Here is an 18,481-nt window from a genome sequence, read left to right as displayed (position 1 = left end):
AAATGCGTTCAATACGCCTGCGTACTTCAGACTGCGCATGTCCAGAAAATGTAATCGCCTCCACCATGTGCATAAAAAACGCAAACATGCCAAAACGCATGCACACGCAGCGTTTTTGTTTGCGTTATGCACAAGATGCTGCGCAGGCATAAGTACGCTTTTGCTACTTCTGTCCCTGTACAGTGTGCACAAAAGCAAGCAATCACTGGTGTAGGTAGGATTATGAAGAGCTCTGAAGTCAGTGACCTGGTAGATATGCATCATACACAATAGTGATTTTACCATAAATGGCTGGAATTAAGGGTCTCTGTCCATGCAATATGCAGATTACATACCAAAAACCCAGAGACAGAATCCCTTTAATCCCTTCCTGACATGCGCCGTACATATATATATATATGCACGGCACCGCGGTCGCACGGGCTCACGCTGAGCAACGCCCATGATCTGTGCTAGCACCGATCGCTGACGATTAACTCTTCTGATGCCACTGTCAATAGTGACGGCGTCATCGAGGAGCATCGAAGAGGAGGTGAGCTCCAAGTCTGCTTCTATCGGCACAAAGCGAAGTGATCCCGTTGTGTCGATGATCTCCATGGTGACCCTCAGTGAAAGATGGCCGCGGGGTCCTTCAGAGAAGGTGGCCTCTGAGCACCTGCTAAGAGCAGGAGCTGACATGTCTCCTTCCCTGCATGTCAGGTGATGCTGCTCTGATGCCCTACAGGGCAGATGGAAGACTGAAGTATAGGGAGCACCACTAAAGGGCATGCTTGTAAAGAAGCATATATAGACAATGCTGCTGCACAACGCACGGTAGAACTATGCAAGTGAAAAAGAGAAAAAAGATCCTTGCATAGGAGGCGCATACCCAAAATAATGGAGACCTTCAATATCCATAAATCTAAGTGCTAAATGTTATTAGTAGACAAAAAAAACAGAATAAAACAATTAAAAAGCATAACATTTATAATCAACTTTAAGATTGCACCAACTCCAAATAGTGAGAAAGTATACAGTTGATAATAACCCCATACTGAGCATCCCCAGAGAGATGAATCAAGACCCTAAATAGAGCCACAAAAAACTGGTGCATATGGACAACCCCTAATGTAAATGAAGAAGGACTATAAATAATGCAAGAGGAGGGGGAAGAAAGAGCGACACCACAACGGATGAATGTCCCATCACCAGATAAGGCTACTTTCACACTAGCGTTTTTTTCAATACGTCGCAATGCGTCGTTTAGGGGAAAAAACGCATCCTGCAAAGTTGTCTGCAGGATGCGTTTTTGCCCCATAGACTAACATTGGTGACGCATTGCGACGCATTGACACACGTCGCAACCGTCGTGCAACGGTTGCGCCGTGTTGTGGCGGTCCGCCGGGAGCAAAAACGTTACATGTAACTTTTTTGCTGCTGACAGACCGCTTTTTCCGTCCGCGTATGCGCGGCCGGAACTCCGCCCCCACCTACCCGCACCTCACAATGGGGCAACAGATGCACTGTAAAAATGCATCCGCTGTCCCCATTGTGCGGCGCTTTCGCTGCTTGCATCGGTGCGGTGCACGACGCAAGTGTGAAAGTAGCCTAAGGCGATTCAAGGCATCAGTCAAACCCCAATGATCGAAAGTCCAGGGACTAAGGTGACGTGGGAAACCCCACGCGTATCGCTGCCCGCTGCAGCTTCGTCAGGGGAAGTGTGACAGGGCAGAAGCATTGCAGAGTATCAGATCAGCGATCTGTTACTACACAGTGATGTCCCATCCTGGGACCATAGTAACATAGTAACATAGTTAGTAAGGCCGAAAAAAGACATTTTGTCCATCCAGTTCATGTAAGAAAAAAAAAAAAAAGTTATTAAAAAGTGCACATATATTAAAAAAAAAAAAAACACAAAGAAAATTAATCCAATAAACATGTACAAATAAAATAAAAATACAGTACACATTTTTGGTATCGCCGCGTTCGGAACGACCCGCTCTATAAGACTGTCACACTAGTTATCCACTTCAGTGAACACCGTAAAATATAACAAAAAGGAGGCGAAAAACAATGCTTTATCATCATACCGCCAAAGTGCAATACAATGTGATCAAAAAGACGAATGTAAACATGGTACCTTTGAAAACGTCATCTTGTCCCACAAGAAACGAGCCGCCATAAAGCGGATAGTTATAGCTCTCAGAATAGAGCAATGCAAAAATTATTTTTTTCTATAAAATAGTTTTTACTGTGTAAAAGCACCAAAACAAAAATATTATATAAATGGGCTATCGATGCAATTGTACTGCCCCGAAGAATAAAGCTGTTTTATCAATTTTACCACACACGTGGTACCAATACAAACGTCAACTAGTCCAGCAAAAAAGAAGCTGTCACACAACACTGTCGGACAAAACATGGAAAAATTATAGCTGTCTTAACACCTTCATGACCAGAGTTTTTTTACGTTTTTGCTTTTCATTTTTCGTTCTCTTCTTCCCAGAGCTATAACTTTTATTTTTCCGTCAATATGGCCATGTGAGGGCTTATTTTTTGCGAGACGAGTTGTACTTTTGAACGATACCATTGGTTTTACCATGTTGTGTAAAAGGAAACAGGAAAAATATCCAAGTGCGTTGAAATGGGAAAAAAAGGGCAAAAATTTGGCTTTTTTGCTAGGTTCACTAAATGCTAAAACTGACCTGCCATTATGATTCTCCAGGTCATTACGAGTTCATAGACACAAAACATGTCTAGGTTATTTTTTATCAAAGTGGTGAAAAAAAAAATCCAATGTTTGCTATTAAAACAATTTTTTTAAAAATTGCGCCATTTTCTGAGACCCGTAATGTTTCCATTTTTCATGGTCTGGGGTCGGGTGAGAGCTTATTTTTTTGCATGCCGAGCTGGCGTTTTTAATTATACCATGTTTGTGCAGATACGATCTTTTGATCACTCGTTATTGCGTTTTAATCAATGTCACGGCGACCAAAAAAACTTAATTTGGCATTTTGATTTTTTTTTCCTGCTACGCCGTTTGGCGATCAGGTTAATCCTTTTTTTATTGATAGATCGGACGATTCTGAACGCGGCGATATCAAATATGTGTATTTTGTATTTTATTTTTATTTTGAATGGGATGAAAAGGGGGTGATTTGAACTTTTATGTTTTTATTTTTTTTCGTATTTCTAAACACTTTTTTTTTTATACTTTTGGCATGGTGCAATAGCCTTCATGGGAGGCTAGAAGCTGCCACAACTTGATCGGCTCAGCTACAAAGAGGTGATGCTCAGATTGCCTCTATGTAGCAGAATTACTGCATTGCTATGAGTGCCGACCACAGGGTGCCACTCACAGCAATCCGGCATATCAACAACCAGAGGTCTCAAGGAGACTTCTGGTTGTCATGCCGACGCACCAATGACCCTAGATCATGTGACGGGGATCAGCATTGCGAGTATTTCTGCAACATCGCTCTCGTATCGGCTATCGACTCTGCATAGAGTGCAACGAATCAATAGACAATCCTGGCATGATAACATCACTAAAAAGCTTTGGCAATTGTCCCAGGTTGCGGAGCAGCGTTGGAAGAAAACACATTCGCAAGAAGACTTCACCGCATTCAAACAAGCAACACTTGCATTCAAATCAGCCCTAGCCTCTGCTACGCAGGCGTACTTTACATCCCTGGTATCTTCCTTATCCATGAACCCTAAACAGTTGCTCAACACAACTCCTTCCTCCACCCACCACTGCCCCCTCCGACTTCCCTAATCTCTGACGAGGACTTTGCCACGCACTTCAAAAATAAGATCGCCCAAACAAGGCAATTCTTTATTTTTCGACCATCACAACCCCTTTGTATACCAGACCAATGCCCTCACTCCATAACCTCTCTCTCCATCATCACTTAAGGGAAACTTGATTATATCCACTCCAAATCACACCTCACCACTTATGCTCTTGACCCCATCCCACCTCCTCCATCCCTAACCCATCTCTTCAACAGACCACTAATATCTGGTACCTTACCCTCTGCTTTGAAACATTCCACATTCATACTTATCCTCAAAACACCATGCCATGACCCAACCACTACGTCCAGCTAGTGCCCCATATCGCTGCTCCCTTTCGCTTCCAAACTCCTTGAGCAGCAGGTCCATGCTGAATTTTACACTCACTTTTCATCTAACTCTCTCTTCGACAACCAGCAGTCTGACTTAAGCCCCCCACCATTCCACTGAAACGGATTTGACCAAAATTACTGACGATGTATTTACAGCCAAAGCTAACAGACAATTCTCTATACTCCTACTTCTAGACTTGTCCTCTGCCTTCGGCTAAGTTGACCACTGCCTCCTACTACATATCCTCTCTTCCTTTGGCGTCAAAGACCTTGCCCTATCCTGGATCTCCTCATACCTTACCAACTGCACATTTAGCATCTCCTACTCCCTCATCTCCAGGCCAACCTTACACTAGCGAGTTTTACGGACGTATGAGAGGTGCAGAAAATACACAGTGTATATGTTTTTACGATTATTTGAGCCCATGGATCCATTGTATGTCCGTATGTCGGTTTTGCAAGCCTACGAGAAAATCTCGCAGTACAGATGCCATGCGGATTACATACGGAGGATGCCATGCGCAAAATACGCTGACACACCCTGCCTACGGATGACATACGGATCACTATTTTGGGGACTTTTCTGTGTATTACGGCCGTAAATAACGGACCGTATTTTTATACGCTGAGTGTGAGGCTGGCCTTACTCTCCTGCTTTACCCCTTTGCAAATCCCTTCATTGGCTCCCAATTTCCCAGCGTATCCAATTTAAACTACTAACACTGACCTACAAAGCAATCCATAACCTTTCTCCTCCTTAGATCTCAGAACTAATCTCCCGATATCTTCCCTCGTTTAATCTCCAGTCTTCCCAAAACCTCCTTCTCTCCTCCACACTTATTTGTTCCTTATCCAATCACCTCCAAGACTTCTCACGAGTATCCCCCATCCTTTGGAATTTTATGCCCCAACATGTCCAATTATCCACCACATTTGTATCCTTCAGATGGAACCTGCGAACCCATCTCTTCAAGAAAGGTAGCAACCTGAAATGACTATACTGCCATCTCAACACCAAAGGAGCTACTGAAATCCCCAACATACTATCTTCTTCTCCATCATCTTGCAGAACTTAAGCCCGCAAGGGCAGGGTCCTCTTTCCTCTGTACCAGTCTATCATTGTTAGTATGTCTACTGTAAGTGATATTTTTATTTTGGATGTAACCCTGTCTCATGTACAGCACCACGGAATCAATGGCGCTATATAAATAAAAACCAGTGCAGCAAAATCTGCTCTGTAATATGGCGCGCCTTCCCTTCTCGACTTTGCACTGAGCCTCAAAAGTAGTTTCCGACCACATTTGAGGTATCCGTGAACTCAGGAGACATTGCGCAACAAACTTTGGGGTCCTTTTTCTCCTGTTACGCTTGTGAAAACACAAAATTTGGGGGTTAAAAAAAAATATATATTTTGTAGGCAAAATGTGATTTTTTTTTTTTTTATGGCTCAACGTTATAAACTTCTGTTTAGCACCTGGAGTTCAAGATGTCCAATACACATCTAGATAAGTTCCCTGAGGGGTCTAGTTTCCAAAATGGTGTCACTTGTAGGGAGTTTCCGCTGTTTAGGCACATCAAGGGCCAGGGCCGGACTGGCCATCGGGCACTTCTGGCAAATGCCAGCACCAGGGCCGACTCCTCCCGCCAGCGCCGACTCACCCCCCTCACCGATCGCCCGCCCCGCATCCAACTATATCGGCATCTATGACGTCGGTACAGTTGAATGCAATGATGGAGGAGAGAGCATCCGCTGAGGCTCCCTCCCCCATCATTCACCGCTCTGCCCCTGACACTGCAGGTGCGCAATGACGTCATATCATCGCGCACCTGCTGTGTGGCCGGGCAGACTGCAGCTGCTGAGACCGGAGCCAGGAGCAGTGCGGGCACGAGGAGAGGTAAGGAGAGTGTTTTTTTGTTTGTTTGTTTTTTTTTAATATAGCAATGAGTGATAACTGGATTGTGGGGCAATTGGAGGGGGGGGGGCTGCATTACATTCTATGGGGGCTGTGCTGCGCATTACATTCTATGGGGGCTGTGCTGCGCATTACATTCTATGGGGGCTGTGCTGCGCATTACATTCTATGGGGGCTGTGCTGCGCATTACATTCTATGGGGGCTGTGCTGCGCATTACATTCTATGGGGGCTGGGCTGCGCATTACATTCTATGGGGGCTGGGCTGCGCATTACATTCTATGGGGGCTGGGCTGCGCATTACATTCTATGGGGGCTGGGCTGCGCATTACATTCTATGGGGGCTGGGCTGCGCATTACATTCTATGGGGGCTGGGCTGCATTACATTCTATGGGGGCTGGGCTGCATTACATTCTATGGGGGCTGGGCTGCATTACATTCTATGGGGGCTGGGCTGCATTACATTCTATGGGGGCTGGGCTGTATTACATTTTATGGGGGCTGGGCTGCATTACATTCTATGGGGGGCTGTATTACATTCTATGGGGGGGCTGAATTACATTCTATGGGGGCTACATTATATTCCATGGGGGGTTGTATTATATTCTGTGGGGAGGTGGGCTGTATTACATTCTATGGGGTGCTGTATTATATTCTATGGGGGGGCTGTATTATATTCTATGGGGGGCTGTATTATATTCTATGGGGGGGCTGTATTATATTCTATGGGGGGGCTGTATTACATTCTATGGGGGGGCTGTATTATATTCTATGGGGGGGCTGTATTATATTCTATGGGGGGCTGTATTATATTCTATGGGGGGGGCTGTATTATATTTCATGGGGGGGCTGTATTACATTCTCTGGGGGCTACATTATATTCTATGAGGGGTGATTGCATCATACTCTATGAGGGGGCTATATTATATTCTATGGGGAGCTGCATTATACTATATGAGGAGGGCTGCATTGTATTCTATGTAGGGCTACATTATATTCTATGGAGGCTGCATTATGCTCTATGACGGGGCTACCATATATATGCAGGGGCTGCATTATACTATATGAGGGGGCTGCATTATATTCTCTGGGGGGTTACATTATACTCAGGGGGCTACAATATATTATCTGTGGGGTGGCTGCATTATACTCTGGAGTGGCATCATTATACTATATGTGGGCTGCATTATACTGTATCGAGGACTATCGAAGCTACCGCCTCACCATCACCGGAGCTAACGCCTCACCAACACCGGAGCTCCTGCAACCCTCAACCTACTGTCTCCTTCCCCATAATCCTGTAGAATGTAAGCCCGCAAGGGCAGGGTCCTCGCCCCTCTGTATCAGTCAGTCATTGTTAGTTTGCTTACTGTATGTGATATCTGTAACTTATATGTAACCCCTTCTCATGTACAGCACCATGGAATCAATGGTGCTATATAAATAATAATAATATGGGGAATACATTATACTATATGGAGGACTGAGGAGTGTATTTTAATATATGGAGCACTAGGAGGAGTGTATAATACTATATGGAGGACTGAGGAGTGTATTATACTATATGGAGGAGTGAGGAGTGTATTATACTATATGGAGGACTGAGGAGTGTATTATACTATATGGAGGACTGAGCAGTGGATTATACTATATGGAGGACTGAGGAGTGTATTTTAATATATGGAGGGCTAGGAGGAGTGTATTATACTATATGGACGACTGAGGAGTGTATTATACTATATGGAGGACTGAGCAGTGTATTATACTATATGGAGGACTGAGGAGTGTATTTTAATATATGGAGGGCTAGGAGGAGTGTATTATACTATATGGAGGACTGAGGAGTGCATTATACTATATGGAGGACTGAGGAGTGTATTCTACTATATGAAGGACTGAGGAGTGTATTCTACTATATGGAGGACTGAGGAGTGTATTCTACTATATGGAGGACTGAGGAGTGTATTCTACTATATGGAGGACTGAGGAGTGTATTTTACTATATGGAGGACTGAGGTGCACATTATAATATATGGAGGACTATGGGGTGTATTACTGTATACTAAACAAGCAAAATGCTGCCTATTCATCGAGTGATTGGATTGTTTATGTGGGAACAGAAATCCTTGTTCTCAGCAGCACATCGCCGGTGTAAACTGTAGTTGTGCTGCTGATAACATGATACTGTATGGGGATTGATCTAATTGTGATTGTTCTGTCCCTATCATTTTTTCTCAGTTGGAGTAAAGAGGCCGGGAAACAAGCGAACGACTTCAGAATTGTCGATCACACTCGTTTAGTGGCCTGAGATCAGCGCATGTAAATACAGCAGAAATGCTTCGCAGGGAGACCAGGCAAGGATGATGACAGTTGTAGTTAGCACCCGACGCCTGGGAATAGCGCTAACTCTACTGCTTTTCCCAGCCGCCAGAGCATTTAATTCTGGTATGTGTAATGATTTTTAGGGTTGATGTCAGCTGCGTAATGTCAGCTGCGTAATGTCAGCTGCGTAATGTCAGCTGCGTAATGTCAGCTGCGTAATGTCAGCTGCGTAATGTCAGCTGCGTAATGTCAGCTGCGTAATGTCAGCTGCGTAATGTCAGCTGCGTAATGTCAGCTGCGTAATGTCAGCTGCGTAATGTCAGCTGCGTAATGTCAGCTGCTATCAATCCCCGGTGAAAGTAATGGAGAGGTGTCTATCAGACACCCCCACTACTAGCCCAGACCGGGCGAGACGTAGCGACTCTGAAGAGCGGTGACGGTAGTAACAATAACGCTCTTCGCAGTCGCCGAGCTCAGCGCAAGACCCGGAATATCTGAAGAGCGGTGACATCACCGATCTTCAGAGTCACCGGGTCTCGTGCTGTGCAGCGGAGCCAAAAGTGGCTGTAGGCAAAGTTTATGGAGCATCAGAATGAGGTTCCATAGCCTTTGGTCGTCTCATCCCTTCATTATCTACGAGATCCAGTTATGTAGGTAAAGTAGCGGCTTTTCTTGGTACTGCAACTGAAAACAATAAATAGGACTGAGCTGTAATGCTGGATACAGCTGTGATTATATTTTATATAGTCGTGTTACACTTCCCTCACTTCTTGTAACCTACAAGTGTACAAAGATATTATACAGTAACCATGTGACAAGTGGGCCTGTGTAACTTCAAATGCCAGTTCTGAATTTGAGTCCCAGTCCTGCCCTGTCAGGGGCTCTACAAAAGCGATATGGCGTCTGCTAATTATTGCAGCAAATTCTACATTCAAAAAGTCAAATGGCGCTGCTTCCCTTCGGAGCCCTGCCGTGCGCCCAAACAGTGGTTTTCCCTCATATATGGGGTATTGGCAGATTTAATAGGGATTTTTGTGTACTCACCGTAAAATCCTTTTCTCCGAGCCATTCATTGGGGGACACAGACCATGGGTGTATGCTGCTGCCACCAGGAGGCTGACACTAAGTAATACAAAGAAAAAGTTAGCTCCTCCCCTGCAGTATACACCCTCCTGCTGGCTCCCAGCTAACCAGTTCGATGCAAAAGCAGTAGGAGATCAATAACGACATATAAGCGTAAAGCATGTCACATTATATATAAGAGTATAACATATCAAAAGATAAAAACAAAGCATAAGCTAATAACAGGGTGGGAGCTGTGTCCCCCAATGAATGGCTCGGAGAAAAGGATTTTACGGTGAGTACACAAAAATCCCTATTTCTCCTTCGCCTCATTGGGGGACACAGACCATGGGACGTCCCAAAGCAGTCCCTGGGTGGGGACAACATCACTTCAGGCCGTGTAGCCGCTACTTACAAGTGCGCCACCGCGGCCTGCAAAGTCCACCTGCCCAGACTCACATCTGTGGAAGTGAGTGAATTATAGTGCTTCAAGAATGCATGCGGCCTGGAGGAATTCGCAAGCCTGCGGTCGTGCTTGCCGACGTCTGGCGCCTAGAGCCCTCAGACAGGGAGATAGGCTGGCATCTAGCGCGAAAGGACTCCTGGATGGAGAAAAGAATCCACCAGGCTAACGTGGCCGAAGAAAAACGGCTAAACCCTTCCTGCGACCGTCAGGAAGCCTACTTACCGTCGAAAAACCCGAGTAAAATGTCCAACCTTTGGAAGGACGTCGTCCTCGATACGTACCCACTCGGAGCACTCGCTTCTTCCAGATTATGGAGAACCCATTCCGCTTTGTGGACTAGAGCCGAAGGAGATGAGAGGACGATGCCCCTGCAACAGTGGAGATATAATACCCCTTGGCAACGAGGGAAGGGGATGGCTAGAGGGCAACCTTGCCTTGAAGGTAATAAGGAAAAAAGATAAAGAACAGAGCGTCGAGATCTGAAGACTCATCAGGAGGACAAGAACGCAGAGAAAGAAGTGGGAGAGACCCTCCCTGATAGAAAAGTCTATCCGGATCAGAAAAGGAGTCCACTGTAAGATGCCCAGGACCATTAAGGTCCCACGGATTTAACGGTACGCGGTAGGGAAGAACTACAGGTTGAGGCCTGCAAGAAAGACCATATTTCCAGCTTGAGACAATAAGCCGGAAAAATACTAGTACCGCAAGCGAGAAAAAAACCTGATATGGTCAGTGCTGGTCTCCCGGGATCACTGGGGCCCTACCCGCTTCCGAAAAGGTTTCAGACGTAGTGGAAGAGGGGTTATGGAAATTGGTACCATGGAAGAATAGATCATGCACTGCAATGGTCTTGGATCGCGAGGCCAAACCATGAACTGGAGTACATTGGCGTTCAGCTTGGACGCCATCCGAACTATCTCTGGAGTACTCCAGTGAAGGCAGGTCCGATGGAAGATTTCCGAGTGAAGTTCCCACTCACTTGAGGAAAAACCCGGACGGCTGAATATGTCTGCCGCCCAGTGTTCTACTCCAGGGAATGTACTGTTGAGATCACCGAAGATAGAACTTGGCCCATCAGAGAGTGCGAGGTACCTTAGCCATGGCGCTTGACTGAGGGTACTTGCTAGATGGCTAACTTGGGGCACAGTCGAGGCATTATCCAACTGAGGACCCGCCAGAAGGCAGAGGGCCTGCTGAAGGAATAGCCGTACCGTTCGGATCTACAGAGAGATGATCGGGAGAAGAAAACTGGCAATGGTATCTCCCAATAGCCCTTGGGCCAGGAGAAGGCTCTGGAAGAGAAAGGAGCTCAGAGACTACCCTTTGAGAGCCTGATTGACTTGCAGAAAACGAGCGCAGCGAAGGAAACTGCTTCCGTAGACGTCCTTTCCCTCAGAACCCTCCTAGCGAATTGAAAGAACCGAGGGAATGAGAGATCGAGTGCGCAAGCTCCCTGTAGAAGGGCCACGACCTAGACCAGAGAGAGAATAACCATCCTTCTTGGGCAGGATCATCCTCAAAGAGGATCTGCTGGGCTGAGAATGAGGGAAAAAAACTTGTCTAAGTTTAGCTGCTAGCCCAATAGAGAGGTAATTGCAAGTGATATGGACGACTCAGCGTAGTCCTAGGAGAGCGGCTACAAAGTCGACCAAATAGGGCAGGACGACCATGCTTCTAAGGTGCAAGAAGAACATGACAACCGTCATGACCCTTGCGACCACTCTGGTGTGGTAGCCAGGCAGAAGGGCCAGGTCGTGAAAATACTGATCGCGAATGGAAAGGCGAAGAGATTATAGTAGAGAGGAGAAATAGGTATGTGAGGGTAAGAATCCCGAATGACGATGGATGCCAGAAAACAACCACGTTTCTCTGTTGAAGTAGTGGCTGAGCGGAGGAACTCCATCCGAAAAAAGAAAGGGCCCTGTCAAAGGTTGTTAGAAGTTTGGGGTCCAGGAATGGAGATACTTTTCATTCCCTCCATTTTGGAACCAAGATCCCTTAGATCTAGACTGTCCTGGCCAATGCTTCCACTGCTGGTTGAGCCTGAAGAAGAGATACGATCCCTTGCTAGTCTCCCGCTCAGAAGATTTGATTGTCCAGCTATACTGTGGAACGAAGTAGATACGGTCTGGGACCCGGAGACTTTCAGTCTCTCCCTTTGGTCAAGCAACCCATGTGGCGGCTAAGGAAGGGTAGAGCGCTGAACCTGAAACCACAAGACGGAACGAACTAGATTTGCTATCCGACCGTCTGTGGAATCTTAATTGATGATACACCGGCCAGGATACTGGTAGGAATACCGCAAGAAATTCTGCCCGGCGAGTCTGCCAAGTGACAGAATGCGGGACTGTAACCAGCAGGTCTCTGCCATCGTCGTGCAGAGAAGAAAATAAGGAAAAAAAAACCTCGATCCACCATCTTCTTAACAGGGAAGTGGAGAGGAATCGTCCACTTTCTTGCATCTGATACAAAGGGGGGGAAAACCTCCTTGTTGGGACGCCACAAATGTGGACGCCACATCCCCAGAATTGAGGTATCCGAGTGGACAGGGCAGGTTGTGGCGATAGACCTGGATGCAGAAGAAGATACATGGAGGCGACACTCCGTGTGCTCGTCTGTTGAAGGTGTGGGGGGAAATCGGAGCCCTTCAAGGGACCCGTCGCCCATAAAATTCCGACCAGGTATGGTATCCTACTTAGAGGTCTTGCAGTGCATCACCGTCAAATGTTGATGGAGATTTTCTAGAACCTGTACGTTTTTCTAGAATACTTGCGGCCCCTGCTAGCCGACGGCTCCCATTGTAGGAGAGGGAGCATGTGAGTGCTCCAGAGCTCAGTTAGGGTGACCAGCTTAGGATAGATGATGTGCCCTTAAGACCAGTAAATACTGGTCATGCGCCTTTAAGGCTAGGGGTTACTGGCCATGAGCCTTTAAGACCAGGGAATACTGGTCTTGTGCCTTTTGTAAGATGACATACTGTTCATGTGCCCTTAAAACCAGGGTATGCTGGTCATTTGCGTTTAAGACCAGGGCGTACTGGTCCTGAGCCTTTAAGTCCAGGGCATAATGGTCACGTGCCTTAAAGACCAGGGCATACTGGTCGTGTGCCTTTAAAAGCCAGGGCATACTGGACATCAGCCTTTAAGACCAGGGCATACTGGTCATGTGCCTTGAAAACCAGGACGTACTAGTCATGTGCCTTTAAGACCAGGGCATACTGGTTATTGCGTTTAAGACCAGGGGATACTGGTCACGTGCCTTTAAGACCAGGGCATACTGGTCATGTGCCTTGAAAACCAGGACGTACTAGTCATGTGCCTTTAAGACCAGGGCATACTGGTTATTGCGTTTAAGACCAGGGGATACTGGTCACGTGCCTTTAAGACCAGGGCATACTGGTCATGGCCTTGAAAAACCAGGACGTACTAGTCATGTGCCTTTAAGACCAGGGCATACTGGTTATAGCGTTTAAGACCAGGGGATACTGGTCACGTGCCTTTAAGACCAGGGCATACTGGTCATGTGCCTTTAAGACCAGGAAATACTGGTCACGTGCCTTTAAGACAAGGGCATACTGGTCATGTGCCTTTAAGACCAGGGTATACTGGACACGTGTCTTTAAGACCAGGGGATACTGGCCTGATTAAGTACTAAGGAAAAGGAGACCGGCTTCTGGCTGAGCAGAGAATGCTGGGGATGTGACCCTTTTAAAACTAGGGGACCCTTAAGACCAGGGAATGCAGGTCCTGGGTTTAATAAAAAGGCATGGAAAGCTGGGGATGCCCCTATGGGCCCAGCGACTACCGGGCAGAGTATTAAATACCAGGGAATGAGTCACCAGGGAATGAGTCACCAGGGAATGAGTCATGAGAGCTTCATTGCTGGGAACTCACAGCTCTCTGTTTGCAAGCCTGCACACTGTACTATACATTCTGTAGTGTGCAGGAGCACCAGAGATTGCAGCCTTAAGTATATAAAAAAACAGGGAAAGCTAGTCCCTTAATTTTGCCGGGATGCGTGCCGGGGGGGGAAGGGAGATATTGGGGCGATTCACCTTACTCAGGTTCTGAGTCCCCCGTCTGGAATAGCGCTGACTTCAGCGCTGAAAAACCGCCGGCCGCAGCCCCCTCCAGAAGAAATAGTGACCGCAATGGAGGAGGAAGAAGATGGCCGCCGAGATCTCGTCTGGAACGAGAAGCGCCTGAATAGGGGGGCGGAGCTGCTAGAAGGGAGCAAGCGGTGGGCGGGGCTTCCCGGGATGCGGCCTAAACAGGGCCGAAGCCGGGGACTAAATTTATGGCTTTGGCCGGCGCGCACCCGCAGACTGAGGGGAAAAGTGCCGCGAAGCTCTGTGGGGACCCAGTCGCTATGGAGCCCTCCTCCGACCGCCGGAAAACCCAAATCTCACGGAGCACTTACCCCAATATGGAGGGGGTGGCAGATGCTGCAGGTAGGAACTGTGCCCGGGTAGATAGGACGGTGCAGGGTTGGGGAGCCTCCATCCACCATCCCTGCAGAAGAGGGGTGGAGAGGAACCGTCTGCCTCCTTCCATCATCCGCTTTTTCAGTGGTGATGCAGTGGGGGCTGCTCGGACGCCACGCTGGAAGGTGCCTCTGTACAGCCGAGGGTAAAACCTGGTGGACAGGGCTGAATGTCCGGCAATAGGCCTGGCTGCAGAAGAGGATACTGAAGGTGAAACTCCAGTGCTCGTCTGATAAGGGAGGGGGGAGATCGGTGCCCTTGAAGGGGCCCGTCGCCCCTAAAATCAGCTCAGGCAGTGGCTTCCCACGTCGCAGGAGAGGATACGGAGAGGTAAAACTCCCGTGCTCGCCTGTTGATGGTTCAAGGAGATCGGAACATGAAAGAATCCGTCGCCCCATTCGACCGTAGTAAAAAGTAAAAAACGGTAAAAAAGAGTTCTTTGGGTCTGAATAGCAGACCCGTCCGTGTGCCTCCTACGGACACTAAGCAAGAACTGGTTAGCTGGGAGCCAGCAGGAGGGTGTATACTGCAGGGGAGGAGCTAACTTTTTCTTTGTATTACTTAGTGTCAGCCTCCTGGTGGCAGCAGCATACACCCATGGTCTGTGTCCCCCAATGAGGCGAAGGAGAAAAATGTTTTTTTGTTGCTTTTTTTGTTTTGTTTTTACGCTTTGTTCTTTTTACAGACTAAAAACAATATTTTAGAAAATTGAATTTGTTTTTGCATCTCCATATTCACAAATAAGGAAGGCTAAAGTCAAAATAGACACCCTGCCTCTTATAATTATGAATAAAGCTGTACAAAATTAAATAAAAATAAGCTTGCAATAGAAAAAAAAAAACCCTTTTAATCCTTTCCTTTGGCACTTAGACCCCTTCCAAATGCAGTAAGTAGGCGAAATGCCTGCCGAGATCTCAAGGTCAAGCAAATATATATATAAAAACACATGAGGAATTTGCAGAAAGAAGCAGTATATTTACGTGGGCTCTTTATCTCCAGCCAGCTGGGCCCCTTTATCTTCCGGCTAAGTAAGAAAAGCTCCAGGCTTGACGTATTTGTTCCAAAGACATGTGAAAATGTTTCTCCCTTTAAGTCTTGGGGAAGTTGGGGCAAGTCTGCCTGCAAACCAAACATAGCATAAAATACATTTATTCAGAGGAAACAATTAGTGCAGGAACTGTATGTCCAACAATCACAGCCAATTTCTATTTTTCTTCTCAGCTAGAAGCTCACTCACCCCCTGCCTGAGCAGTTACTTTCAACGTGTATAAAATTAGGTGTTGTAATTTGTGTCTGCATATACTTCATACAGAATAATAATTGTTAATCTCCTTAAAAATAAGATTGGCACAAACTTAAAAAGGAAAATTATTAAGAAATCCTTAAGTGACTTGTGGATATACTGCCACCTGACAAATCTAAGCGAGTGACCATCAATAGATTCTAGCCACATTTCTCGTGGAAGTACAGAAGCATTTGCTACGAAATATTAACTTATTAATTACATTCTTATGGCAGTTTGGATTCAAATATATTCACCAGTAGTGTCCGTGTAGAAAAAGTTACATGTGCCTTTAACCCCTTCGTGACAGCCATTTTTTACAATTCTGACCAGTGTCACTTTATGTGGTAATGACTCTGGAACGCTTCAACTTTTTCCAGTGATTCTGAGATTGCTTTTTTGTAACATATGATATACTTCATGATAGTGGTAATATTTATTTGATATGACTTGGGTTTATTAAAAAAAAAAAAAACACACACATTACATATTGAATATGTTGTCCGGATTCCTGCTTTTCAAAGGCAGCGACGCATCCTGCGCCCATAGGCTTCCATTGTAGCCGGTGACGGGCAGCGCAAGATGCGTCGCTGACCGATTTTCCAACGTGCAGACAAAACGTTCCTCTGAACCATTTTATTTATGCAGGATCCAGTGAAAGACGGATGAAATGGACGGCCATCCGTCAAAATCCGTCGCTAATACAAGTCTATGAGAAGAAACAACGGATTGTGACGGGAGCTGAAAGACGGAAGTGTGAAAGAGGCCTTAGTCATATCGTCATCACTTTTTTGTACTTTTGAAAAAACTCAAATCATCCCTAAAATCATCCTTAAAACCAATTCTTAACCCAAACCCTAAGCCCAACTGCAAAGAATGGAGAAAAAAAAATTATTTTTGTTACTTTTATGTAACTAAGGGGGTGACAAATGATGGTTTGATAGGGTTGAGCGAAACGGGTCGGCCAGATTCAGAAGTCGCCGACTTTTGGCAAAGTCGGGTTTCATGAAACCCGATCCGACTCCTGTGTGGGGTCGGCCATGAGGTCGGCGATCTTCTGATCAGGAATCGGAATTCCGATACCGAGTTCCGATATGTTTAAGATATCGGGAATCGGTATCGGAATTCATATTTAAGTGTAAAATAAAGAATAAAAATAAAAAAATATTGATATACTCACCCTCGGACGCGCCCTGGTTCTCAGCGGCAGCCTTCCTTTTTAAGAATGAGCGCCTGAAGGGCCTTCGATGACGTCGCGGCTTGTGATTGGAAGGAAGGCTGCCGGTTAGAACCAGGGCGCGTCCGAGGGTAAGTATATCAATATTTTTTATTTTGATTATTTTACACTTAAATATGGATCCCAGGGCCTGAAGGAGAGTTTCCTCATCTTCAGACCCTGGGAACCATTAGAAACTCAATGCACTGCATTGGGTTTCGTGTTTTGGCCGACCCCGACTTTTCTATAGGATCGGCCGATTTCACTCGACCCGACTTTTGAAAAAGTCGGGTTTCGTGAAACCCGACCCGATCCTATAAAAAGAAAAGTCGCTCAACCCTATGGTTTGATTAACTTCTTTTTTATTTTGATCACTGTGATAGGGTCTATGACAGTGATCAAAATGAACCAACAAGAAAAATCCCCTATTGTTGCCGGGTAGCGGCCAGCAGATCTCAGAGTGTGCACTGCACATGCATCCGCCATTTTCTTCTAGGAAGATGACAAAGACTTTCTGATGATGACCCTTTTGTATTTTTTTTTTTTTTTGTAATCACCGCTACTCACCGAGACAGAAGACCAGTAAAAAAACCCAGCCCTGATCATGTTCTCCAGGGTCCCAGCTACCCCCTGGTAGCCAAGACCCCAGAGATTTTCTGGCATTGGGGGGGAAGGCGCTATACCCTTATTTTTTTTAAAAAGGAGCGCTGACGAATAACTAGCCTTAACTGCCGCTGTTAAAAGGCGTATCGGCTGTCATTAAGGGGTTAAAATGAGAGAGGATTGCCCAGAGCAAAACATTTAAAAGGAACCTGTGTGTTATAATGTATTCACACTGCGGGGCTGGGAATCTGGGGCCTCCACTACACGCGATATCCCTACATCACCTGATGTAAGTTCACGGGCAGCACGCACGGCACATGCTCGAGAACTGATTGCAGAGCGCAGGCGCCGGTGGCATCACGAGAAAGAGAAGAGGCGGCACACGGAGAGCGGGATGATGGAAGGCTGCGAGGCGAATGAGTTAGGGGGAGAAATCATACCTCCCTGACTCAATAGAGGTATGGCGGGAAATTTATAAAACTCATTATTTCAGCAGATCCTAAACATAAGAGCCACCTTCACAAAATGCAACCTTACTGCTGCTGAGGGTGGCTATTTTACGTTAATAGGCCCTGGGGGAGGGGGGGGGGGGGTGACAGGTTCCCTTTAAGCTACAAAATGGTCCAATCTAAAACTACCATCATGACAATTTGTTGTGTTACTGATTTATTTTTTTAAATGTTATACTTACAGAATATCGAACTTCAAGATACTCTGAGCTGGCAGGGACATCTGGAATCTCAAAAGCATAATTCTTTTCCACTTTCTACAAAGGCAAGATTAAAAAAAAATAAATAAATAAAAGCAAAACATTTTAAAATAATGATGCACATTTAACCCCTTAGTGACAGAGCCAATTTGGTACTTAATGACCAGGCCAATTTTTGCAATTCTGACCACTGTCACTTTATGAGGTTATAACTCTGGAACGCTTCAACGGATCCCGCTGATTCTGAGATTGTTTTTTCGTGACATATTGTACTTCATGTTAGTGGTAACATTTCTTCGATATTACTTGCGATTAT

At 46.0% G+C, this 18,481-nt stretch overlaps 1 protein-coding gene across 3 annotated transcripts in view; it reads right to left on the bottom strand.

Moving 5' to 3' along the window:
• The window catches only part of POLA1 (DNA polymerase alpha 1, catalytic subunit), a 557,049-nt gene that overhangs the window by 463,114 nt on the left and 75,454 nt on the right, over window positions 1-18,481 (bottom strand). For all 3 annotated transcript variants that reach the window (XM_069761539.1, XM_069761540.1, XM_069761541.1), the window contains exons 13-14: window positions 18,148-18,222; window positions 15,336-15,474 (exon numbers count right to left, since the gene is read on the bottom strand). In XM_069761539.1, the coding sequence (XP_069617640.1) occupies window positions 15,336-15,474; window positions 18,148-18,222 (214 nt within the window). The remainder of the gene's footprint in view (window positions 1-15,335; window positions 15,475-18,147; window positions 18,223-18,481) is intronic.

This window comes from Ranitomeya imitator, chromosome 3, assembly GCF_032444005.1.
Source record: "Ranitomeya imitator isolate aRanImi1 chromosome 3, aRanImi1.pri, whole genome shotgun sequence".
Lineage (NCBI taxonomy): Eukaryota > Metazoa > Chordata > Amphibia > Anura > Dendrobatidae > Ranitomeya > Ranitomeya imitator.
The sequence above is the reverse complement of the archived record's forward strand: the minus strand, read 5'-3'. Positions and strand labels throughout refer to the sequence as shown.